This window comes from Carex rostrata, chromosome 2 (genome assembly GCF_964058835.1).
Source record: "Carex rostrata chromosome 2, lpCarRost1.2, whole genome shotgun sequence".
NCBI lineage: Eukaryota > Viridiplantae > Streptophyta > Magnoliopsida > Poales > Cyperaceae > Carex > Carex rostrata.
In genome coordinates this window covers 15,389,293-15,416,546 of record NC_135919.1, presented here as the reverse complement: position 1 = coordinate 15,416,546, position 27,254 = coordinate 15,389,293, and the positions used below count along the sequence as shown (strand labels likewise).

Sequence of the window (27,254 nt, the reverse complement as noted above, 5' to 3'; positions counted from 1 at the left end):
GGGATCCCAGCAGCTAATCAAACTCAATTTGAGTTGATTAGAGATAAGAGAATCAGAAATTTTATGAAAATTGAGATTACGGAAAAATGGAAATTGGAATAGAACAATAGAAATTCAAAAAACTGGTTTATTCATTTCATAGCCTTGTATCATGGTTACACTGGCCTTATATAGGCGATTACATTGCAATAGAAATAACAGAAATTGGTTGAATATCCATCAATTGCTCAGCTTACGATCAGCTCCGTTTATTGCTCAGTGGAGAATCAGCTTCTGTTTCTTTCTGATCAGCTCCGTTTCTGTTTAGTGGGGCCCAATCATCAACCATGCCTCCACTAACGGCGCAGCCCCTTCTAACGGAGCGTTCTATTTATTAATTGAACAGTGGGACCCGCTGTCAGTTCCTTCCTCTTCAACGGTCCCCCCCAAATCTGCTGCCTCTCGTTGCACCTCCAAACAGTGCGCGCTCCCTCTCGTTCTTCTTCGCTCCCTCTCCGATTCTCCTTTTCTGGAGCAAGGGAGTTGGTCTGAGCTGACCAGATTTTGAGAGTTTTTCTTTCTGCTGCCGTTCCTTCCCCTTCGCTCCCCCCTTCTGGAGCTAAGTCTAAGGGGGCAGGTGATTCGGTTCCCCGAGGGAATTCATTATTATACCATCATCAATAGTTGACCTACATGTTATTTTTTTCCGAAATAGTGAAACCTATGACCAATAAACGTTCCTTAAGCCTTCTCAAATTTGGTAAATTACTAAATCTTTCCCACGGTGCCGCTGATCTCTGTTCGACGGTAATCCCGAAAGTTATTGTTTATGTGAGAAAAAAAATTTTGATTGAATTTTTTTTTTCACATAAACAGTAAAATTCAGTTCAAAATTTTTAATTCATATTCCATATTAGGCTGCCGAACAGGTCCGAAAAATTGCTTTTAGGATGCTTCGAAATATCATCCTGATGTTACATTGAATATGTATGTTAAGTTGTTAACACGGCTAAATGAGTAAGATGTATTACCATTTGCAGAAGCTTAGATGGGGATTCCGTTCTTCTATCTCAATGTTCGTCATTCTAAATATTAAAGGTCGGCTTTTAAATCTGTGTCAGCATTGAGATCTAATTGGTTAACGCTGTTTCGTTGCTATTGTCTAGAGCTGGAATTTTGTGGAATGTCATAGCAAAGTTATTGCACTACTATCATCATGGGAAAGTGGCTTGATTTCATGGTATGAGCAAATAATGAAGATTATTAGGGAAACAAGCCAGTTAGTTTTAATTTTCTTGCTTAAGACCTAATAAACGGTGGACTTGCACAGAATCTACAGATCATCAAAAACTAGCAAATGGGAAAAAGAAAAGGCAAAAGAAAAAAGTCCATTTTAGTTCGTACCCATTGGACGAAAGCTGGTCCTAATTAATAATTAGTTTAGATTTAGCAGTTTAGAGGTGCTGATCAGTTGGTCAAACAATCAAACGGTCAAATCCGATTAATGACAAATAGTGTCCATCAAACCATTTTTTTCACACATGGGTATGGAACCTCTCATTGGCTTCCATCTATTTGACTCCAGAGCAAGCATAAAAAAATAATTGCACTTCAAATATTTACAGCCACATAAAGATTTACATAACTGTGCTGCGGAATAATATGATGCCCCCACCCTCCACAAAATAAAAGGGGCAAAAGGACAAAATCATTGCAAATAATAATTTCGCAAGCTATAACTCAACCAAAATTTTCTCTTGCCTTCTACCTCTATAAACAACAAAAATCAGGAGAAAAAACAATGAAATAACTCGATGAAACCCTAGCCATGCACACTTCCAGTCACCTCACCTCTTCAACTACACATCAAACCAAATCACGACTCGAGAGAGGTGAAACCTTTTTATATTCTCGTCTTTTATTTGCACTTGCACTGGATGGGGTTAGTTAAACATATGTTAGTTGTAGCGGAAGCTCATGATTCTGCTGAAAGAATGCACCAAACCCAATGTAGCCTTTTCTCTTTATGCTAGTGATTCAAAGGCTCTGTTAGTGTGGGATCAACCTGTTGGAGGAGAATTTCTTTAATAAAGCAGATAAAATAATTAAAGCTAAAAGAAAAAGAAACAAACAAACCTACGGTATAACATAACAGGGGAAAAAAAATTAGTAGATTTTGATACTGAAACTGGATAAAAAAAGTATGGTCCCATGTTAGTTCTCTCTTTTTATGATCTTTTCACAAATGTCCTTGGTTAATAGCAGGCACGTTAACACTATGGTCCATGTATTCACACTATCGAGCATTATCAGTTGTGGCAGTGGAAAAAAGCAGCTTTCTGCATTAAGAAACAGGAAATTTTATAGGGGCTGGACTTACATCAATTGACTGAAAATATCTATTAGTGCACGTTTTAATTTGCGGAGATACGTTTGCTGATGTTGACTCTCCATCTGGTCTTATTTGCTTATCCTCCTTTGCAATAAACAAATCACATCATCAGTTGAATAACAAGAAATACAATTAAACTTGGATTCAAAGCCCATAATGATTACCAACCACTATACTTTGAGCTTTTTTTTTTCTTCAGTTGATTTGGCTTTTAGTACAGTATTGATTCAAAAGCCCAGTGTGTAATAATATTGTGCCACTGCTGAAACTTAGAAACCACCATTGCTACATTAAAAAGAAGTCGGTTGGAATGATACATTTCTATGAAATTTTATATGGTGTTGATTGATTTCTATATACAAGACAGCAACAAAAGAATCTGGCATCACAAGTAAGAAAAGTAAATATATCATGCACACCCCTCCATGACCTAACAATCAACGATTTTCACACCCCCTGCTATTATTGTGAGGGGACATTAGAGGCATAATATCTTCTGAGCCATCTAAGAACATCGTATTTTTCAGACCATTCACCCCTTACTAGGATGACCAGTGTTACATTAGAGCAGGGCAGATGGTTCGGAGTATACTTTGAGGAAAATGAGCAAGGCATGGTAACTAAAGACATTTCTTATGTTTTAGGCATGCAAGATATTTCTTTTTTAACATAATTTTTGGTTATATTCTGAAACTTTTTGCTGGGGAAAATTGCGCTGAACGATCTACTCACGCATGCAGCTGTTAATCCAAACATTCTTTAGAAAAGAAGAACAATAACCCTTCAATCATACATGGAACCCCAAGATCTTGTCAGGAGTGAATGAGGTTTCTGGTTAACCTGCTTCTGTTTACAGGGTGATTTTAAAATTTTCAATAGCTCATTTACATAGAGCTGTTCCCAGACGAAAAAAGTGTTAGGCGGAATAGAAAATTTAAAATGTTAAAAGAAGTCTGCACCTCATGTATGCATCCATTATCGCGCGCATCCTTGAAAAGAGAAGAATAATAAGCAGGGTCATAAATGGAGCCACCCAAGATCTCATCAGAGATGGAGTTCTCTCTTGCTACACCTCCAGCCCGGTTCAGGAAGCTGTTTCTCGCATCATACTCTGTGTCATGGTAGCTCGGGTTGGTGTTCTCTGATGAAGCACCAAGTCTGTACATCTGCACCCACACAAAGGACGAGAGAACGCGGAATGAGAACCCAATGATTTGCATCCACAGTGCCAATTGTATTGAGAAGACCACTAGTGCCCCATACTTCTCATTTGGAGTTATGTTCCTGTACCAGTCAACTTTGATTTATTATTTCAGGACAGTACTAGTCAAATTCAACAGCTCCAGCTCAATGATGATCTTCCTGATGAGAGCTCTAAATTTCATTTTGTATTCTTTTTTTCTATTAGTTTTCGGTACATTTTGATTTGTATTAGACTCTGCTGTCTGGTGCTTACTAGAACAATTGAATTTCACCTTGATATAGCAAAATGTGCAATTAGGACTATAAAATGCATGACAGAAAATGATAAATTGGAAAGCCAGCATATACATAAACAAATAAATTAAAAAAAATAATAACTAAAAGAATATTATTGGGTCATTATAATACAAAAATAGGTCTACATACCATATGGTACGGGAGAAGAGTATAAACCAGGCAATGTCGAGTAAAATGGCAAAGAAGAGAAGCACAGCATAGGTACGGCCAAGTGTCTGATTGCCGCTCTCTATTGCCACCAATGCAAATAATGCCACCACCAGATTTATCAGTAGTACGCCATTGAATAGTGCCCCAAGTGAGCCGATCAAGGCACAACCAATCTTTGCCACGTGAATAGAAACAAATCATGTAAAATATATACATAACTAAACTAAATTTACCTTATTTTATCAGCATAAATTTTGAGACAAACTTCATTTCTGTATTAGTTGAACAATGGTTTGGCCTAAAAGGTACACACTGTCAATATACCTGATCTGTTAACAACAATTTCACCAGTATCTTACTGGTCAGAGAGTTCTTTGATATTCTAAAACCAATATGCTTTGATTAAGTTATGTTGCCGTATATTGACATTTTAAGCACCGCCTCTGTTCACCTATTCCTTCATTATGCCTTAGTTAACTAGAAACAAAGTGAATAACAGGAATAACAGAAGAGACTGTACTAACTAAGTGAAACAGTAAAAAATTATTTGTTCGTCATAATCTTTATCTTGTTAAATAGACACAGTTAGTACCAGTTGTGCACCACTATTAATCAGAAAGAGAAAAGGAATCAATCGTTTCCAAGGAGATCGTAAAACATCCCAAGAAGGAAAATTAGTTTCCTTGCTATGAGATGATTGGCACCCTAACTAAGTCTTGAAAAAAAAGGCTGCTCAAAACTTCAAATGAGCTGGCAAAATGGCATCCTGGTAAAATAATGATCAAAACCCTAAATCCGAACGATTATGCAAATAAAACCTAGAGATGAACTCACCTGAATGTATATCAGAAGGATCGCAAGACCCTGGAGACTGTCGTAATCGCGAAAAAACGATCGAATCCGCGATCCGAGCAACGGAGAGCACCAGGGCATTATAAAATAAAATAAAAACCAGATAACAGAAGAAATTGGCAATGGCGGATTTGGGTTGGGAGAGAAAACGAGACAGGTTTGCGTCACATTCCGGAATCTTTTTCGTGAAATTTTAGGCTTTCGCCCCCTTCCTGGTTTTCTTTAATTTTTTAGGGGAATATTCCTGCAAACAAAAAAATATTTGTATTTTTCTCTTTTTATTTGATGTGATTTTGATTCGATTAAAGTTTTCTCTTTCCGTCTGTTTTTCTGTAACAGACGTTCCAGGAACAAAGCGTTTTGATTGGATTTTAATTGCGTAGACTCTGTTTATAGACCGTGACGGCCACTTCCAGCTGTTCGATCACACACGGCTCTCCAAGTTTCAAAATACTGAAATAGTGACTGCCGGTCCATTGTATAATGCGAAGATTCTTCATACTTCGTCGTATTTATATTTAATTGTTCTGTAATTACATTTAAAAAAAACTTAATAGTTATACAGAAATGAGTAACGGTATAATTTAATAAACATATTTCTTCACAACTTTTCGTTTTTTATGCTTTTATTTGACTTCTAGTTTCAAAATTTAATAATTTTAAATTTTAACATAAATGTTAAAATAAATATGTTATATATAATCTATATTATTTTATCTATGTACAAGTAAAAACATCATTAAATTTCAATCATGTTTTGATTGATATCAAAGATGTTGATAATTATTGAATGATGTTTTTCAACTTATTATTCATTTGAAACTATTTTTTTATATTTATTCCTTAATTTTAGAGGGGTCCAAAAAAACAAACCTTTTTTGTAGTGGAAACTATTTGTTTCATCAAAGATCAGAGCTTTTATGTATTATGTGGTTCATGTATAAGAACAAAATCTTTACCAAAAAGAAATTACACAGTAGAGGATGGCAAAGATATGCAACTTGTCAATTTTGCCATAATCAAGAGGATTCGGATCACCACTTCTTTAAATATTATTTTGCTCAATATATTTTGGTTCTATATGGGACAATGACAAAATCTTATACATAGCTAGCACTCAATGGAGGTGGTGGTTCAATATGATGTCACTCTTACTAAAACCAAAAGGACTGTGTTCTAATTGTACAGTAAGTGCAGTAATTTAGTTTTTTTTTTTTTTTTTTTTTGGTTCTTACAGTAATTTAGTGTATTTGAAGACAAATGAATGATTTGTACTTTAATAATTCAATTACCTACTCCAGTAGACATTTTATTCTTACCGTTATTTCTCTTGTAATTTACTGGACATGCAAATTCAGAAAGAAAATCCAAAAGGAAGCTTATGTTTGGATACCTGTAGATTTGGATGAGATTCTCTGTCAAATTGCTTCTCCTGATGATGAGCAGATGGCGGTGCGTTGCCTGATAATTCAACCTAGACTGGTTGTTTTATATGCCTACTATTATCTACATATGTAGCTAGTCTTGATGGAATTTAATTTAGTTTAGTTAAATTATGTTTTGATGTTATATTTTTGGTGCCTGTGCTTTGTCTGTTGGTTTGATTAGAACTTTCCTTTTTCGTTCTTTTTTTGCTTTTTGAGTCTGATAATTGTCTCTCAAATAAATTTTTGAGTGTGTCCTCAAAGTATTTAATGTTTATTTTTATTTCAGCGCTCATATTCAAATATTTAAAGCTCTATTTACAATATTTTACAATGCTACTCGTAAGTATTTAAATCTTTATCTGCAAGAATTTAAATTTTAAATCTGAGTAGTTTTAACTTTTAACTATTTTTGTCTTCAAGCCAAAACAAAAGATTCATTTCACCCGCTCTTGTTTATCTGATTATTATCGTCTATTTTCTCGACGATCCGTGGTGAATTTTACTAATCTAAAAATACAAACGTTTTCTACTCGATTTTCTTTTTCAAATGAGATCCATGAATTAAGATATACTTTTGAGTATGTTTTTTAGTCGTTGTTTTGATAAGCCTCAATTATATATACTTTCGGTTAGGATTTTATCTCTAAAACTGCACCAAATCCCTTGTATTATATCTTAATTTAATATAGAATATACCAAAAAACCAAGTTACTGCCTTTACCTTGTTTAAATTGTAGAAATTGAGCAAAATGAGCAATTTTGTGGGTGTTTGTGTGGCCTATAGGAATTCTGTGCGGGCCACACAAAATAAATTCAAGCTGAAAATAAAATTCGAAATTTATCAAGTTTTCTCCTTTCAAAACAGAGAGTTGTGCGAGTTTTTGTGCAGCCTTAAGGAATTTTGTGTGGGCCACACAAAATCCTGCATGATCCCCAGCCGATTCTCCATTCTGTGCAGGCCGCAGAAAATTTGCACTGGCCGTAGGGAATTCGTGAAGGCCGCACAAGAGGCCGCACGAATGTCGGTCTGGCCTGATTTCACCATATCTCTTTAGATTTCTTTCCATATTTCGGGAGATTGTTTTCCAAGACATAAAAATAGCTATATATTGGCAGGGAGACAGCAGAGGAGGACATCTTTCAACTTAGCTTTTATTTTATACATCTTTTTATATTTTTCTCTCTTCTCCGCGTGATTGAAGGCGATTGGAGCGAAGGATTGAAGACTTTCTCGAGTGAGCAAAGGTGAAGACAAGGGGCAGCGAGTGAGGAGATTGGTGTTTTCTATTCTCTTTCTTGTTTTTCTTAGTTTTAATCATATTTACTCTTGTATTTCTTTTGGATGTTAGCGCACCCATGAGAGGCTAGATTTCATCTCTAGGGGCTTAGGCTTTAAACATGAACTTGTGTTAAAATCTACCTTAATTGGATATTTTTATCTATGATGATTGTTTTCTTGCATGTTTGTTCTTGTTAATTTTATAATTCATGTGCTTGTTGATTAGTGTCTTGTTTAGGTCTAACAAACTTAAAGTGCTAGGATCAAAGAATTGATAGTACCAAATTGTATGCATGAATAACCTTAGGATTAAGATTAGAAATGACCAAATCTATTTCTTAGTCTGGAACCACAAGAAACAAAGGTTGAATTGAGTTGAAGGACTTAATCGTGAAACCTCATATTTGATTGGGACTCCTAGAATTGAACCAAATATTGGTATGAAGAACTTAATCGTGAAGTATTGATATTTAGGGAAAAACTAGGCTAACCTGTGCTTATGGTCTAGATAGCTAGGGTGAATGACTTAATCGTGAAGTCCGAATTATCTAGACATGTCATTAATTCACGAAAGTGACCATTTTTGATATTTAAGGCTTAGAAACCCCATAATTGCAAACATGAATTGAGAAACCAATTAGGTGTTGATTTAACCAAGTGATTGTATGCCGAAAGCCCCTAGACTTCTATCTCATTAAATCACAAAACTTCTTTTATTTGTTTGTTTTAAATTGTTTTATTTTAATTCAACTCTCACTTCGGGTATTGAACCCACAAAAAAAATTTGCAAAAAAAAACCTATTTACTTTTATTGCACTAATTTAGAAAAAAAAATAGTAAAAAGTGATATTTCCCGTTGTCTTTGGATCGGTACCTAAACTACTACAAGGATAGATTGTATGTTTGCAACTGACTTATTATTGTGTACTAAGGTTTTATAAATTTAAAAGCGAAAAAGTGTATTAAATTGACTAATAATCCTATACCTAAAATACACAACATGTTTTTATTTTTTTGAAAATAAAGCCCACGAGCACTTTAAATTCTCAAGTTTTTAAACCTCAATCTACAATCTTTTAAACATGACATGAAAACTATTTAAATATTTGACACAGCTACTTTAAATGCTTGACACAACTAATTTAAATGGTTGTAGATAGAGGTTTAAACACGTGATACTATATGATCGATAACAAAGATTTAAACGCTTGAACACAGTAGTTTAAATGGTTGTAGACTGAGTTTTAAAAATTTGAAAATTTAAAGTGTTCATGGGCTTTTATTTAAAAAAAACGGCTTGAAAATAACTCAAAAATTTTTCTTCATGAATCTCATTTGAAAGAAAAAATCAAGTAGAAAACGTTCATATTTTTATATTCGTAAAATTCATCGCAGATCGTCGGAAAAATGGACAAGCATAATCAAAGAAAAAATAAAAAGAAGAGCAAGTGAAAGTAATATTTTCTTTGTTGGCTTGAAAACAAAGGTAATTAGGAGTTAAAACTAGGTGTGTAAACGGGTTGGATATTATCCGACCTTATTCGACTCCGTATCTAAAAATTTAATACGAATATCCGATATCCGAATATCCGTGCGGATACGGATATGGATATAGTTTTGAATTTTAATTATCCGTATCCGAATAGTAGATATATATTATATAATTTATTATGTATTTTGAAAAAAATTATCTCATTCACTATTATAAAAAAACGGATATTTGTATCCGTATCTGTCTAATATTCAATCTGTATCCGTATCCAGAAATAAAAAACGGATACGGATATGGTTTTACCACTATCCGATCCATTTGCACCCCTAGTTAAAACTACACATATTTAACATTTAAATACTTGCAGACAGAATTTTAAAGGCTTAGATATAAATACTAGAAATGAAAGTTAGATAAAATTAGAAAGTTTTTTTTTGTTAAACTAGTTGGAGGTACGCTCAGATATGATAACTTGGATTATCAGTATATTACTATATTTTCCTTTATAAAAAATGTAAATGAAACTGAATTTTACATGGAAAATAATATTTGTCGCATCTAGATTTCTGAGGTCAAATCGCAAAAGAAAAATAAATATCAACGATTGCAAAACATACTCTGGACTTTGTTCGCAGTAAGAACATGAGAATTTTGAAAAGAAAAAAAAATCTCAAACTGATATACACATAATAAAAGGATATACACGGTTAAAGTAAGAAAATAGTAATATGACATGAATCGTACAGTTTAATAGCTTTAGCCTTTAGGTTACTCGATTTTACCTTTTTTAGATTTTAGATACCGTGCATAAAAAGATATGCAGCACAAGCATCGCAATTTTGCATGTTGTGAATGAGAAATGAACTAATACTGAGATTCAATGCGAAAGTTCACACCGACAAAGGTAGATCGGATCCTGCACGAAGAGGACAAATGAAGCATCAGTGCCGTGTCGGGATATGATCGGGCCTCAGGAAGCACGTGGGTCCCATAGAGGTGTGCGGGTGCGGCGACCCGGCTACCACGCGGCACGAGCTGGTCTTCTCTCTTCTTCGGTTAGACTTAGACAGCATGCATATGGCATGTGTTACAGTGTTAGCGGCCAATTTAGAAGTCCTTCAGGCAAAGTCACCATTAACTGTGTCTTTGAGCATCCGCCAAAGTTTCCTTCTCTCATCTCACTTTGTTTTCTTCAGTTAAGAATTAAGATAGCATGCATGTGGCATTGTTGTTGGTGACTTTGCCGGGCGGATGCGTGTGAAATTGTGAATTGACCCCACGATTAGTCAAGAGTTATGATATATTTCGCCAAGAGAAATCCTACGGTCATAAATAATTCACCTCCGCCACTCCTATTTACTCTATTACTGCTGTTTTTTCACCTAAAAAATTGCATTTATTAGTGTGAACATTACATGACAGATCTCCCCAATATGATAATATCAAATTAATGAACAGAGTAAGAAAACCTTCAGAGTAAAAAATTGCTGTTTTGAGTGCCAATGCATACCTCTCGATACCTGTGCTCACAAGGAGGCATGTCCGTGCTATGACAACCAGAAAACCAAGAGAGGCGGACCCAAATATCCTTAGATCATGAGAAGATATTGATTTTTATTAATTTGGCTCATATATATCTCATTGATGGTTAATTAGTATTTTATTTTAGACATGACATTTTTTTTTTCATTTTTCTCGAGAAGAATCGATGCGTGACATATTGTACTGAAAGTATCATATTATGTATATTCATGTAATTTCAGCAGGCAATGCTGCATTGATCTGTTGATTTTAAAAGCAAGTATCTGATTTTTTTTATTGTTGCCTGATTGAGATTTCTCTCTTAAATTTGTCTCTCCTGTAACTGTCGCTCTCTTTCTGATTGATTCTCTTCCTCTCATGCTGCTTCTTGTGTAGGAGTCAGCGCTGGAGTTCCTGACAATGGTTTTATGTAGGTACTGATACGGACTATGTGAGGTAGCAGGCCGTATGCTAAAATTGGGTTGAATTGGGCTCGCCCTGCTGGAGGTTGCAGGCCGAGGGAGGAACAATTCAGAGAGATCAAGGGATGATCTCGGATCCCGAATCCCGGAAGTATATGGAGTACCTCGGAGATAGGGGAATGGACCTCGGAGATATCGTACTCTGTCCTATCTGATATCTCGGAGTATGAGTGTAAGAGAGTAAGTGTGTGTAAGAGAGTAGGTGTGTATCTCTTGGTTCGCCCTTTTCCCTGTGAAAGGGATGGCCTTATATAGGGTTGATACGTACCGCCTTCCCCCTGCCAGGGTAAGGCAGAACGTGAATCAGTTATACAGTTATGCGAGCGTGGCCACTTATGATCGTATGATCGCGGCGGTTAGGAAGATGAGGTCAGTAACCGGCGTGGCTACCAGTTATAAATTGTTATTTGACTCAAGGAAGCGTTTGGGGCTTTTATCCCCCGAAGCGTAGGCTGTCTAAGCCGTTTATTGGGCCAGTTTATTATGGGTCTCAATCGTGAACTTTGCATTGTATCCCGGGTTGGCCTCGCAGAACGAGGTCCTAATCCCGGCCTTGTTCACGGCCCAGATTGAAGCTATATGAGCCACGGAACATGGCCCTATCAGGTACCGATTCACAACAGAAAATATGATTGCAGTGGGCAAGAGAGAAGAACCAATGAATGACAAAAGGAGTTAGGTGCGAAGTCATCCGATCGCACGAATCAGAATGCGGATCGATCGGACGCTCCGATTGAATATTAGACGGAATTTGACACAGTTATATGATATCAGACCGCACTATTCCAGGACATAATAGGCATCATACCACACTATTCCATGACATGATGCGGCGGTTACTAGAGAGTAGAGATGTGTGGAGTCGTATTAGAAGCAGTAATACAAAGTCAAGCGTAAGTAATGGAACTCGCATAATGCAAGAAGATACCGAAGTGTCAGACGAAATAAGGTAGCTCTAGCTGAGACAAAACCACAACTTTCGACCATCTAAGCTGCAAGAAGCGAAAATATACCAATTTTTTTATAAATAGCATACAAAATAAATAAATAAAATAATATATCATACTTTTCAACTAATTGTCAGAAATAACACTTTCGTTGGATAATTCAGTGTATTTTGAATTGTAATTCCGCTGAATTATCTAACATAAATGGATTCAACTTCTGCAATTTTATTCAATTCATTTACAATTTTGTAATTCTGCTGAATAATCTAGCGGAATTGAAACTGGAATCGAGATTTTGCTTGATTATCTAACGGAATTGCAATTCGGCGGGATAATCTGGTGGAAATAGATTCAACTTCTGTAATTTTATTCAATTCGTTCATAACTTTGTAATTTTGTTGGATTATCCAACATAAGTGTTATTTCTGAAAATTCCAAGAAAGTGACTTTTTAATTTATTTATTATTTATTTTATATGTTATTTATAAACATTTCGGGAAAATATACACTAGCTTGGGGATTCAATGAGAATGTCGTAGAAGTGGAGGACGATAGTGAAATATGATCGACATTTATATATACAAAAAATGAAGGATTCAAAACGAAAGATGCTTTTGTCTAATGAAAAAAAATTGAAGATGATCCATCAACAAAATAATATAAAATATTTAGAAAATTAAGTTTAAGAAGGAAATTTGTTGGATATTAAGCCAGCTTAGTTTATTTCGATCAAATAGTCAAGTGCGTTTAAATTAATGTATTTTGATTTTTCCAGGAGAACAGGTGATTAAGATTTTTTTTTCAAGGTACAACATAATATATATATTTAGACAGAGTTAGACTTTCGGGTTAGGGGAATCAAAAATCTATTAAAAGAGTCAATCATATAAATTTCATGTTGTGTATAAATATATAATTTATAATACTCGTAACATTTTACTCTAAACTATAAAATATTATATACAATCACAATTTTTTTTTGGGTGAATATAATACAATAGAGGTGCTAGAGTAGGAGTGTATGTATATAATATAACTTTTGTAAATAATTTTTTATTTAGTTAAATTGTTAGCGGTATAAGAACTAGTCTTTGGTCTAGTGACAAAGACACATGGTCTCTATGTGAGAGGTCATGGATTCGAAATCTAAATGCGAAGAAAATCATTTGTTGTAATAACAAGAGTAATATTAAATAGTTGGGTGGTTTGACCTCCATTATTTATTTAAAAAATAAATTGTTAGCAGCATAAAACTGTCTAACATTCAACTTTATTTTTATTTCTTAGTGAAATATAATTAAGTGTATATAAGCACATGAGAAGTCATACTTAAAAGTCCATATAATATAAAAAATAAAATAGAAGAGAGAGAATTGTATAAATATATAAAAGAATATATATTTTAAAATATTCACGATTTTTCAATAATCTATATATTTTTTTAAGATTTTGCCGGAGAAAATTTACAGTGTGCTTATCAAAACTTTCAAAATAACTAATTTTCTTATCAGAACATCTTAATATCCAATATACCCATAAAAACTTATCATCCTTTCTTGTATCCCTTTTACTCATTAAATCTATTATTTAGTTATTTTAAAAGTTAAATGGACAAATATATCCCTTTCTTCAAAAGAAGATGTCCTTTAAAAATTGAGAAATAATTGAATTGAGAGAAAAATGAAAAAACACTTCACCTTCTTCACATCTAAACCCTTTCAGCCATGAAAACTGAAAATGCCAAATATCATAGTTCAAAAGAAATTAAAAATAAGATTTAAGAAAGTCTTAATCCTTACAAACCTATTATCTAAAATCTGAATATTATCAACTCAACAAACATAATAAAAAAAAATCACCGCATTATATCATCATCGCTTGTGAGTCGTGCACCATTGCTTATCTCATGACTCACGTAACAACACAACCCAATAAAACAAGAATTAATTAACAAACAAGAAAACAAAAATTAAGAAATGTAAATACAAAATCAGGTTTTCTGAACTTTCTTGCACCACCAGAAGAAAGGAGCTCACTTTTTTGATTGAAACCTTTAATTTTAATTTTTAAGTGAAGAATTGCAAATTCAATTGGTTGGTTGAAGTCCGAACCATGGTTTTATTTTTTCAAATATTCCCTCTCGATCAGAAAATCAAATAAAGACTTTTTCTTTAGACTGACAAAGGCAACAATCATTGCTCAGAAATCCAAAAAGGCAAAACCATTACAAACCGAAGAGTTGTGTTATGCTCCATCGTTTTTTAGGTGCAGTGGTTTTATAGATTAAATAATAGACTAAGCAAATAACATCTAATTTGAAAGAAACGAGTATATTTGTAAATTTAAATTTTAAAATAAATTAATAACATATTGGACTGTGATGTATGGCATTTTTAGTTTTCACATGTAAAAGAGTTTAGATGCGAAGAAGATGAAGTGTTTTTTCATTAAATTTTTAAAAGACATCTCTATTTGAAAAAAAAGGTATATTTGTCCATTTAACTTTTAAAATAACTAAATAATAGAACTAATGAGTAAAAGGGAATAGAAGAAATGATGATAGATTTTTATGAGTACATTGGATATTCCCAATTTATTATACGCAATTTAAGCCGAATAATTTTTATTGAACCAACTTTAAATACACAGAATTCTGTCTTTAATATTGCAAGATTAAAACGACGATTCAGATCCCTCCTTACACGCGGTACCTCTGGATCTGAATTCCCCCACTGAGTGCACAATGCTCCATGAAGTAATCGTCATATAAATCCAGTGTTACCAGCCTTCCGTTCCTGGACCAGGCCTTTGACCCGGAGTTATGATGAGTGATGACCATTCAAGATTCAACTTAATGTTATTTCCGACACCTGGCGCCCACTGACAAGAGATTTGGTGTATACGGTTCATAGACCCTATCTGCCGACTATCTTTTCCCTCAGTCTTTGGCCTACTCCCGCTCGCAAGCCGAAAAACCCTTTCACTCCCCCCTCTTTTTGCAGTAATGGCGCCCTCTCACTAAAACCCATACCCAAAACCCTAGTTAAAACTTTTTGAGCACAGTATCTCTTAACAAATGTCATTGTCTACAGCTCTCCTCCGACTCACATCCTCTTCTTTCCTTCCCCATCTTCTCAGTCGCTCCTCTTCGTCTCCCCTCCTCCGCCATGGGCGTTTTGCCTGCTCTATACGGTTTCTGTCGGCGAAACGTTCCGACAGCGGTGCCTCAAGGCGGAGCATGAGACCGGTAAGAGCAAGAAGGAAGGAGAAAGGGGCTGAACAGGAGGGAGGGGATGGGGCTCTAGTGGTTAAAGAGAAAGAGATTGGGAGAGTAGTACAGACAGAGCTTCACAAGGAGGCGACCGTTGCTTACACGGCATACGCAATGTCAGTGCTTCTTGGTCGAGCGCTACCAGATGCGAGAGACGGTCTCAAGCCCGTGCACAGAAGGATTCTGTGAGTCTATTTCTTTAATAAGTTTTTTTTTTTTTTTTCTGTGGATTCATGGTAACGTCTATTATTCTACGGAGTAAGAATTAGGTAGGAGCAAAAGTTGCTTTTGTTATTCGTCCCAGTATTATTATCAAATTAAAGAGTTCTGGTGAATTTTTACCTTTGGATTCTTGTGGAAGTCATTTTTTGGGAATGCTTGTTTACTTAATAGTTAATACTGATTCTGTAACCAAGTAAGAGAACTTTTTTTAAGAATTGTTCATGTGAAACATCTGTTTGTGGGTTGATACATTGATCACTAGTAACTTAAGATATGAAGACTGGAGAGATTTTCCAGAAAAAGCTAGTGTTGTCTCATCCTTGAGTTAGACAATGCTTGTAATCAAAAGCGGAGACTGGAGCTTTTTCTCTGGGGTCAATATTGCTGATCTACGGATTATATGTCGTAATCATAGCTTATATTTAATGTTTTTATTTGTATGGGTTCATGTGTGATTTTAGTGAAAAAAATTGTGCATAGTGTGTGGGTCAATTCTGGGTTCATCTCGTGATTGTCCTAAAGAATTAGATAAAAGCATAAATAAGTTGTGTGCTTTGAAAATAAATGTGGGTCAGTTGACGCCATTCCCATCACTTCAACCTGCCCCTACTTTTGATACTAATTTTGTTGTACTTTTGCTATAATACTAGGAATACTGTTCTTTTTGGTTGTTTATTTGGAGTAATCTTGATTATTTTTAGTAGGTAATTTTCAGTTTTCATTTGTTTAGGTGTTTAACCATTGAATTAGAACTGTAGTACTTGAACCTTAGACAAATTATTTTTAAATATTCAAAAGTGTTATTTTGTTTTATTTCCTAAATTTACTTTACTTCTATTTCAACCAATTAATGGATGTTTATATTCAGGTTTGCGATGCATGAGTTGGGTCTTTCATCACGTAGGCCATTCAAGAAATCTGCTAAAGTAGTTGGTGAGGTAAGAAAGGAGATTTTTCTGAATTTTACTTTTGTTGACCTTATGTCCTATTTTATTTACTTGGCAGTTAAACTTGTGCAAGGAAACTTTGACGAGCAAATAGATGTGCATACCTGCACTTGCTAGAATTTTTCCCCCCTTTATAGATAATATCAAATAGAATAATGTTGTGCTGTGATTTTACCTTGATTTATAGGTTCTTGGTAAGTTCCACCCGCATGGAGATACAGCTATCTATGATTCTTTAGTTAGAATGGCTCAGGTAACTATTTCTCCTTCAAATATGTAACTAGTCGTTGCAGACAGTGAGTGCTGGTTAAATTTACAAAATTAAAAGGCTTTGTTAATTTATTATTTTGTTTTCCTACTTAGGACTTCTCATTGAGGTACCCTCTGATTCAAGGTCATGGAAACTTCGGATCAATAGATGCTGATCGTGCTGCTGCAATGCGATATACTGAATGTAGATTAGAAGTGAGTTCAATTAGTAGTAATCTTGTTTTGTGCATTGTATAGCTATTTGTTTTTTATACATTGATGTTCTGTGCCTATGCAGTGTAAACTTTAACCTTTTTTCTTCAGGCACTGACAGAAGCGATGCTGTTAACAGATATAGAGCTGGAAACAGTAAGTTTATCTTAGCTCTTGTTTTTCAGTCAATTTGTCTAATCTTTATTCCTGAGGTTAATTTCTTTGCATTAAATGGATAAACAGGTTGATTTTCTCCCAAATTTTGACAATTCACAAAAAGAGCCTTCGCTCTTGCCTGCCCGTATACCTGCTCTGTTACTTAATGGATCCTCTGGAATTGCGGTATACTATTTTATATGCTTCTCATCATGAATTTGTTGTGTAGGAGTTAGTGCAATTGTTGGTTCCCTAAACAATTTATAGGTTTTAAAAGGCCAAAGCGGTAATTATGTTTCATGTAATCATGTAATCTAATATTTCACTCTACCTCTCTCATGCTCTTTGCCTATCTCTAGGTGGGAATGGCCACAAATATTCCACCTCACAATCTCAGCGAACTTGTTGATGCGCTCTGTGCCTTGATTAACAACCCTGAAGCAACTGTAAGCAATCTCTCTCCTTTATCATCTGTTTTAATGGTAAAAATATTATATAGTTGCACATTTTACCATTTTGTGGGGCCACATTTTGAATTGTTCTCTTCGATACTTTTCCACTTGACTGTATATCTTGTGTATACTCGTGGCTGTACTTACCTATATTATTCACTCATTTATTCTGTATTTTTTGTGTTATTCATGTAAAGCTACAAGAATTGATGGAATACATGCCTGGGCCCGACTTCCCAACAGGAGGAATTATCATGGGTAATGAAGGGTATACCTCTTTCACCTCTTGTATTTTTCTTCTTGCTTTGTAGAAGCAGTAATAAGGTAGAATTTTAATTGCATGGTTTTATTGTAATTTTAGAATTTTGCAAGCTTATAAAACTGGACGGGGGCGTGTTGTAATAAGAGGAAAGACTGAAGTTGAGATTGAAGAAAGAACAAAACGCGAAGCTATAATAATCAATGAGGTCCCTTTTATATTTATCCTTTTTTTGGCATAAAAATTGCCTGTACTATTAATAGGATGATTGGTATGAGATATAGCAAGGCCAATGTTGAAGCTATCTTTTTCTAAGAAAGCAAGACAAAATTAAAGTGATATACATTTTTAGCACTCAGTTTTGATACGATATGAAATTTGACCATAAAGGATAATGTTTATTATGTATCAGTCTATGGTATCAATTATTGACCCCCCTACCTGTATTCATGTGTCTTTACTAGTCTTTTATGCTTAGCACATTTGGTGAGAGATTGTGTATGAACTTACAGCATTTTAGAACCATGTTATTCTTGTTGCTAAATTTTGAGTTTTATGTTGGTTCAGGTACCATACCAGACAAACAAAGCTGCTCTTGTTGAGAAAATTGCAGAACTTGTGGAAGGAAAGGTAATACAAATCAAACTACAGCAACTTATTGGTTTGAATAAGCATTTTTTCCATTGACACTTTAAACTGCTTAAGCTGATGATTATGCAGAAATATGATAAAGGGTTGAATTTTATGATTAGTTGATATCCCAAGGATTTGTTGACTAGATGTTGGAATAATTTCACTTTGTATAAGAAAATGGTCTGGTTTCGGTTTCTCTTCACCTCTCCGGACTAAACCTATTTTCAAGTAATTTGGAACATGTTATTTTAGAGCGAGAGATTTTGGTTATTAATAATCAATCTTCTAAAATCTTACAAGGATTTGTTGGTTATATTTGCTAGATTTTTCACTTGGTAGATGGATAAGATCTGGTTTTGGTTTCTCCTTCATTTCTCTAGAATAAACCCACTTCAAACAATATGGAACAAGTTATTTTAGAGGAGGGGAGAGAGAGAGATAATAATCAATTCCACCTTTCAGTCAACTCAAACTGGTATTTGGGAAGCACAAAAGGAACACATAACTTGGACAATTTCCCTGATCCAATTTTTATGTCAATGTTACCTCTGCTCCAAGCAAAAAGATAGAGCTCATGACTTTATTTTCTCTATGGCAGGTATTAGATGGAATAAGTGACATTCGGGATGAAAGCGATCGGTCTGGCATGCGTGTTGTAATAGAGGTCTAAATCAGTTTCTCTTATATGGATCAAACTCGATCTAAGAAAATCTGAAAAAATTAAGAGAAAAGTTATTTCTTGTCTTACATGATTTTCCTTGTTACAGCTGAAAAGAAATGCAAATGCTGACATAGTTCTAAACAATTTATTTCGTCACACAGCTCTTCAGTCGAGCTTTAGCTGTAACATGGTCAGGTAAGTACACAAATATATTAAATTTTTCTTCTTTTAAAGTTCAATGATGTTGACTAAATGTACATGAATGGTGATGTATTAAAAACAATGCAGTTGTGTGGATTTATGACATTGTTTTTTATATTACTTTGAGCAGTGTTCTTGATAAACAGCCAAAGCTGATGGGACTTAAGGAAATACTTCAGGTAGTTTTTTTCCGCATCTTTAATTGAACTTGCTTTTGAAGTTCTGAAATTCACATGTTATAGTTGTTTATTCTTGGCCTTCATCTTAACCCTGATGTTCACTTCAGAATTTATAGGCAATTATGCTCCAATTTAGGACTTCTTAAAAAGGATTGTACTAAAACCTTTATGAAAGTAAAATGAAAAGGTGAAAAAAGTGAAGAAAACTATCATAGTACTGGGTGCTTTTAATTGAAGTTATAAGCTACACCAAAAAAGTAAATAAAATAAACAGCAGGGGTATTGATGTAGGGCCATAGAGGCTTTGCTAAATTGTAGCCATTGCCATTTAACAAACTGTAGTTATCCAGGTTAAGAAAATGACAATGTTGAATTGCCGTCATGGACACTGGTATTAATGAATTTTGTGATTGCAATTTATCTCAGGCATTCCTTGACTTTAGAAGTTCTGTCATCGTGAGACGTACCAGATATAAGCTTTCACAAGCTGAACAAAGAAAGCATATCGTGGAGGTAAGTTTGAGGTTTGCATAAAGGTGCTCTGATATTTGATCTGTTGATGTATTTTATCTTAATTGGGAGAAATAGAACAAGTTGTACAGATCTCACAGGAAGTTTGCATTATTTTTTATAGAGGTAAATTTTAGGTTTGACAAAGGTGCTCTACGGAATTTTATGATTTTTTATGAATTTGATCTAAAATGGGAAAAAAAATAGAATCAAGGTATAGCGATCTAACAGTAATATTGCATTCTTTGGTTAATGGGCACAGTAAGTTATGCCTGTTTTTCTGTGCTTTCAGGGTATTATGATAGGTCTTGATAATTTGGATGATGTTATTCATATAGTCCGGGAAACCACCAACCATGCAATGGCAACATCTGCTCTTGTGCACAGTAATTATCTAATTATTCTAGTTTTAATATGTAATTCTTATTGCTCGCAGTCCTTTGGTTGTCAAGTCTGTGATTAGCTATGTAGGAAAACATACACTTTACAACTAAATGTTAAATGAGCAGGGTTCAAAATTTGAACTTCAAATGCTTCGTGTCTTTCTTGCCTCAACGGTGTCTCACATCCTTATCTCCGTTTTCAAAATCCAAACCGTTGATCTGAACAGCTCAGCATGATCTCCATACTAAAATGTGGTTGGAGACCAAATTTTATAGTTTTTGGAAATTTTTTACTATTTATTTAGATAGGTATAAAATCACTGTTTTCAGAATATATCTGGACCATCTAAAAACAGTGATTTTGTACATATCTAAAAAATTAGTAAAAAATTTCCAAGAACGATAAATTTGGTCTCCGCACATTTTAATACAGAGATCATGTTGATTGGTTCGGATTGACTGTTTGTATTTTGAAAACAGAGATAAGGATCTGAGGCACAATTAAGGCATGAAAGACATGAGGCATTTGAACCTTACTCATGTTAAATTGTATCTTGCAATACATAATTAAAAATATGAGAATTTCTTTCATTAATTGAAGTTATTTCTGTTTATTTTTAGCCTTTTGTTGCAATTTTCTTGCTTTATTGTAGAATTTGGTTTGTCGGAAAAGCAAGCCGAAGCATTGTTGGATATGACATTAAGGAAACTCACTGCTCTAGAGGTAACAATTTTTCTTGTGCTTTTAAATTCTCATTGTTGCATCTCCAATCAGCTTGAGTAATTTTCTCTTCTCTTTTTACAGAGAAAGAAATTTGTTGACGAGGCCAAAGCACTGTCTGATGAAATTTCAAAACTAAACGAGCTTTTATCAAACAAGAAGCTTATATTTCAGGTAATTTTTTTTTCTTGCAAATGCCTAGTGTTTTGTATCATATCCCATATTGGTGGTTTGAACTGGTACCACCCCAAAGTGAACATAAAACAAAGTAGAAGGTCAAAATTATTGTAACAAATTTGATTGCATTGATATATGATTATAAACACAGGATGACATTGCAATGTCCTTGTTGAGATAAGTTATGACATACTGATAGAGAAGCTTATTACATTTTTTAGGAAATTACGAATCTTTATTAATTGATTGTGAAATTTCAGCTTATAGAGCATGAAGCTGTTGAGATAAAGAATAAGTTTGGAACACCCCGGCGTTCTCAGTTGGAAGAGACACTGAGTGGTCAGGTGGAGGACCTAGATGTAATCCCAAATGAAGAAATGCTCTTGGTATGATATTGTAAATACAGTGCAATCTGGAAGATTGATTTGTGTCCCAGTCTTCTGAAATTTTTGCATAACTTGTTTGCTTGTGCGTCAACTTTGTCCCAGATTTTTATGCATGGAATTATACCAGCATGAGAATAAAAAAAAGGCATTTTATAATACTCTTCTATTTGTTTTAAGGGTATTTGAGATATTTGTGACAACGAAAAATGTAAAGCAACAAAACACCAACAGTCTTGCCTCTCTAATAGTTTGTCCTTATTTGAGATCATGGGGCACCCCAAGAAAAGACAATTCTACAAACAAGAGTGTCGTTTAAGGATGTTTCTTTTTCATTTAAAAGTGTACTCCTTGGTTGAACACTAAAAATCATGGTGGTCACATTTTGTGAATATATTTGAAAAAGGGCATCATTTGCTTATGATACTGATGAACTGTGATGAGCAAATTAACAATGTTATTTGACATTTCGTAGATTCTGAGTGAGAAAGGGTATGTTAAGAGAATGAAGCCAAACACATTCAGTCTGCAACACAGAGGCACAATTGGGAAGTCTGTTGGGAAGATGCGGATGAACGATCTCACTTCTGATTTCATTGTCTGCCATATGCATGACCACGTGCTTTATTTCAGGTTCCTAACTCATGCCTACCTGATACTTGCTTTTGGAAGTCAAACAAGTAAATGGCTGAATTTGTTTACCAGTAATTGCTTCAAAGTATCGGTTGAGCAATTACATTGAGGGAAGAAAAATTGGACTTGTCCTGAACCCTTCCCGTAATTGCTATATTTGTTAAGGTTCCAGGAAAATTTGACTAAATGAAAGTTATTCCTTTCATAATTGCTGTTGGCACAATTTGTACCGGTAAGTAATGATCTTTGTGCATGCACGGATGTGTTTATGTGTTCAGTGACAAGGGAACAGTTTACTCAGCTCGAGCATACAAAATTCCGGAATGTAGCAGAACAGCAACAGGCACTCCTTTGGTACAGGTATATTGGAACTTATTAACCGCAATGATAATAACGTGTTTTCTTTATTTGAATAAAGACATTACTGGAGGGTCTCTGTAATATTGATTTCGACAGTGCATTGTGATCTTCAGTCCTATGGTCTTAATCATTTGTTATTTTACTTCCTTTTTTTTGTATTGTCTAGCTGTTGTCATTGTCCGATGGGGAGAGAATAACCTCGGTAGTTCCCGTAAGTGAATTTTCCGAAGATCAGTACCTCATTATGCTGACTTTGAATGGATTCATCAAGAAAGTTCCGTTGAATGCATTCTCTTCAATTAGAAGTATCGGAATTATTGCCATACAACTGGTTTGTACAATCACCTTTTGTAATTATATTTAATTATTTATTGTTTGTATTTTTGGCCAAAGATAAGTGAAAGAACCTTTCCAATTTCAGGTCCCTGGTGATGAGCTTAGGTGGGTTTGCAGCTGTGCTGATGATGACCTTGTTGTTGTAGCTTCTCAAAAAGGGTTTGTCATTGTTAATTCTTGCAACAAGGTAACTATGCATTAGTTATTATTGTGTTTGTTTTTTATTGGGTATTCATGCCATCATGTAGAGTTACTTTTTTATGGTAATATATGTTCACTTCTAGACAGCTTTACATGTGGTTACCTCTGTGTCTCTTTGGTAACTTATTGCGACAATACATTTGTATATGCATGTGCTCCATGGCCTTAAATTTGATATTGTTGCTTCTCCCTTTTCATTTTTTCTGGAGAATTAGAGACACAGGAGTAACCACACACGTCTTTAAATGCAGCCTTTTTTTTTTTTGTAAATTATTACGTTCTGGATGTTCTGTAATATTCTCCCAATGTACAGCTTCGTTCTCTAGGAAGAAAAACAAGGGGGATGATATCAATGAGGCTGAAAGAAGGGGATAAGGTGGCAGCTTTGGATGTGATCCCTGCTGATATGCACAAGGATTTACCTGGGCTGTTTTTAAATAAAAGGTTACTTTAGTTCTCTTATGTGCTGGGTACTTCTCTTGAATATTTGATGATAAACTTATAAACCAGTCAGTTACTCTGTTTCGAGTTTTTCTGTCCTGAGATTAAAGTTAAACAGAAGCTGTCAGAAGGCTTGGTATTTAGGACAGAGGTTAAGAACTTTTGTTGTTAACAAATAAAAGATTTGAGTTTTGTTGAGCTAGAAGGTTGTCTTTTTTTTCTTGCCTTGGCCATGCATTCGCTTTCCCATATGATCTCCCACCTAAAAATGGTCATGTTGATTTGCTGGTATCTTTTTTTCTGAGGAAACATCTTGCTTGAACTAAAAATTGTGAAAATATATGCAGCAATAATCAGCTGCCTCCATGGCTTCTCTTTGTGGCAGAGAACGGTTATGGGAAGCGTGTCTCGTTAAGCATGTTTCGTCTTTCGCCTTTTAATAGGGTTGGTTTGAGAGGTTACAAGGTACGCTGTGTTGATACCTGTTTGTAGGTCTTATCTTTCTTTTTCTTTTTTTCAAGAAAAGATTATCGAAGTTGTCCACTTGCTGCAATTCTTGCTGTTTTGCACGTAAAGTTCTACCTTTTAGTGAAATAGAGCATACCTTGCTTGCTGTCTCTTCTTTTCCTTTTTGAAATATATAAATAAATCAAGTTCACCCTTTTGTCAAAGTTTATACATCCTTGTATAATGCTCAGAGCTTTACTTTGTTTTATAGATCACATTTTAAAATGGATTAGAGTAGAACTAGGGTGTTCTTAAGCTCATCAAGATCCTTAATGAGCTTAACTCCAAAATATATTGAATTCGCTTCAAATGATGAATCCAAACTGTTGAAGCCAATCTATTGCACGAGTAATATGTTTACATGCAAATTTATAAATTTTCAAATTAATTTAATATAAATTCAAGCGGTTAAAAAAAAACAATGTTTATAAGTTAATTTCAATGCATTCATTTTTCAGCATTTTTTACCACTTGACTTTATACCAAATGAATTCCAAAATATATTAATTTACATATAAACACATCACTCCTAGAGTAGATCGGTTTCAACAATTTGGATTCGTTGTTTGAAACGTTTGACATGTTTGGAGTTAACTCATCAAATCCGGACTTGGTGAGCTTAAGAACACCCTAGGTAGTCTGTGGTCGAGTACAATAACAATAGGTACAGTCTGTGGTTGTTAGTTGCAGCTTAAAGGATGGAAGTGGTATTGTATTTTACAATGTATTGGTTTATAATGCACAGGGAATCTTGCGCGCTTGCTTGTTTGGGGTTTGTTCTCGTGCATGAATGTATAGAATTAAATTAGTGAATTAAAGACATATATTGAAATTACATCCAGCTGGCACCTGAGTACCTGACATTATAGGGTTTTCCTAGCTGACAGAATTTTGGTATTTGCCATAGAAATGTCTCTTGCATGAATGCAGAAGAAATAAGTACACATTTTGGATTTCTGGTAACTTAAACGTACTTTTAACTGTTGCTGTTGCAGCTTCCCCAAGAGGTTCGTCTTGCTGGAGTATTTGTTGTCGGGTATTCATTAGCAGGTTTTTTGTCATATATACTTTCTGTCAATTAATTTTTAGAGTAGTTTAACAGCTTTAAGGGATCGCATTTCATGTTATTTTTGAATTGTACAGATGATGGTGAGAGTGAAGAGCAGTTGGTTCTAGTGAGCCAGAGCGGTACATTAAACAGGATCAAGGTTAGGGATATATCAATCCAGACTCGTCCCAGCAGGTAACATTTCTTCTGGTGGTGTGCAATACAAAAATTAGTTAAATTGGTCAGCTGCTGGTTGGGCTTCTAACCATATTCTCTTGAGACAAATACGAGAAGCACCATTATTATTTGACCTTTTTTCTCCTTCAGTGTTATGGGAGTCGGACCTAAATTCTACTTTCCTATTTTCCTGGTTGGTGGCATTAATTTGTTTTTTTTATATTCATTTTGAATTTATTCCTTTTATAGGGGAGTTATTTTGATGAGATTAGAGCATGCTGGGAAAATACAATCTGCTTCTTTAGTCTCGGGGGCTGAGGATGATCCCACTGAAGAGCAGGTGGGAGTGGTTTAGTCAATGTTTTGGATTTTCACTGAAGGACAGTGAATAGGGCATTTTGAATTTAACTTTGCATTTATTTTTTGGAAGGCATTTTGTACTTTTCTAATGGTGTGGTGACACCATGGTGTTGCAGCCTTCCTAAACTATTTTGTATTACTACTAATACACTTGCCCTTGTCCTGCCCGATCTAGTTTTTTACTTTGAGAAGTTGGTCTAAAGGTTCATTTTGTAAAGAATCTGTATACCGGCTAATTTCTAATTTATTGTTTGTGTTTGAAAATTGGTTTACCAAATTTTTTGTTGCATTTTGTTCTAGGCAAACTATCAGCTATTTTCTTCTTGGTTTCAGAAAAGAGAGAGGTTGTAGCAGGGACCAGAGTGGCACTGGAGATTTTTCGTATTTGAAATAAAATGAAACCAAAATTAGCATTTGATAACTCGAATTATAAATAAATTGAGAGGCTCGGCTCGGCTTCTAACGTTGGTCCGGTTTTAATAGTCTTGCTCAAGATTTTTCTGGTCTCTTCCACGTACTCATAATCGGACTTGGCCGAGAAAGCCTGGGCGTGACTTTGACAGTCTGGTACGAAAATAGAAGTTGGCCTGAAAGGAGAGCTTATAAGTTGTTTAAGGCAAGTATCATATTTTTTTTCCAAATATTGTAAATTAGAAATTTAGTCTTTTTTGAGAATAGGTTTTTAATTTAGTATTTAAGATAATGTTCTTTTATAATAGAAAATTGCAGGTTTAAAATTTGCATTTTCATATATCTTCATTTTTATTTTAAAATAAAAATAATAACTTCGGATATTGAAAATGACAAACATTTTATCTAGATGTGTGAGATGGTATAGCGTGGTGTCTCTTTCTAATATAAAAGAAAGAGCGCAACCCTGCAAGCTTTAGGTGATTGTAAAGATAGTTTTTTGTTTTTTTTTTGTTTAATAATTTGAGTACTTCAGTATTTTTAAAATCCCCGCATCTCATTTAGAGAAATTATGTACTATAATTTTACTAATTTTTATTTTAAAAAGATTATATAATCTCCACTAATTCTTATTTTAAAAAGATATTATATGGTCTCCATTAATTATTATTCTAAAATCCTTGTAACACTCTTTCTCTATGGTCTCCACTAATTATATAGTCTTCTCTTTCCAAGTCTCTGCACTTATCTCCGCATCAACCTTTATAGTTATAAATACTTGGAAGATATGATATTAACATTTGAAAAATAAGATATTAATACTTTGATACATAATTTGTTATGATCATTCATTTTTCAGTCCTTCAATCGTTCATGCGTTAATCTTCTTCTAATGAAGTAGTGGAGATCATGTATCACCGCATCAACCTTCTCCAATAGTCTCCATATCAACATTCATTTAACAAAAAATAGTTGACCACATAGTTATAAATACTTGCAGTGCTTGATATTAATATTTTCAGACGTCATTCAGTGTATACTTGCAAGTATATGTATAAATACTTGTGTGACGATGAACTCGAAAATATATCATCATGGATCTTAATTTGAAAGAAAAAATTGTGTAGAAGACATTGGTGGTT

The 27,254-nt window shown here is 34.5% G+C and overlaps 2 protein-coding genes across 2 annotated transcripts; one reads left to right on the top strand and one right to left on the bottom strand.

Moving 5' to 3' along the window:
- Window positions 1-1,567: 1,567 nt before the first annotated feature.
- Window positions 1,568-5,235, bottom strand: LOC144544919 (uncharacterized). Its single transcript, XM_078293479.1, has 5 exons — window positions 4,856-5,235; window positions 4,001-4,194; window positions 3,331-3,655; window positions 2,360-2,455; window positions 1,568-2,044 (listed from the first exon to the last, which is right to left on the bottom strand). Exons 1-5 carry the CDS (start codon window positions 4,952-4,954, stop codon window positions 2,009-2,011), a joined length of 750 nt encoding a protein of 249 aa, XP_078149605.1. The 5' UTR covers window positions 4,955-5,235; the 3' UTR covers window positions 1,568-2,008.
- A 9,738-nt stretch (window positions 5,236-14,973) lies between these two features.
- On the top strand, window positions 14,974-25,965 carry GYRA (DNA GYRASE A). Its single transcript, XM_078293499.1, has 27 exons — window positions 14,974-15,477; window positions 16,383-16,452; window positions 16,649-16,714; window positions 16,825-16,926; window positions 17,035-17,079; window positions 17,167-17,265; window positions 17,439-17,525; window positions 17,729-17,799; window positions 17,893-17,998; window positions 18,358-18,420; window positions 19,022-19,087; window positions 19,191-19,279; window positions 19,416-19,464; window positions 19,891-19,977; window positions 20,267-20,360; window positions 21,011-21,081; window positions 21,163-21,252; window positions 21,516-21,641; window positions 22,114-22,271; window positions 22,550-22,631; window positions 22,798-22,962; window positions 23,053-23,154; window positions 23,482-23,612; window positions 23,957-24,074; window positions 25,112-25,166; window positions 25,260-25,359; window positions 25,591-25,965. Exons 1-27 carry the CDS (start codon window positions 15,098-15,100, stop codon window positions 25,694-25,696), a joined length of 2,778 nt encoding a protein of 925 aa, XP_078149625.1. The 5' UTR covers window positions 14,974-15,097; the 3' UTR covers window positions 25,697-25,965.
- The last annotated feature ends 1,289 nt before the right edge of the window (window positions 25,966-27,254 follow it).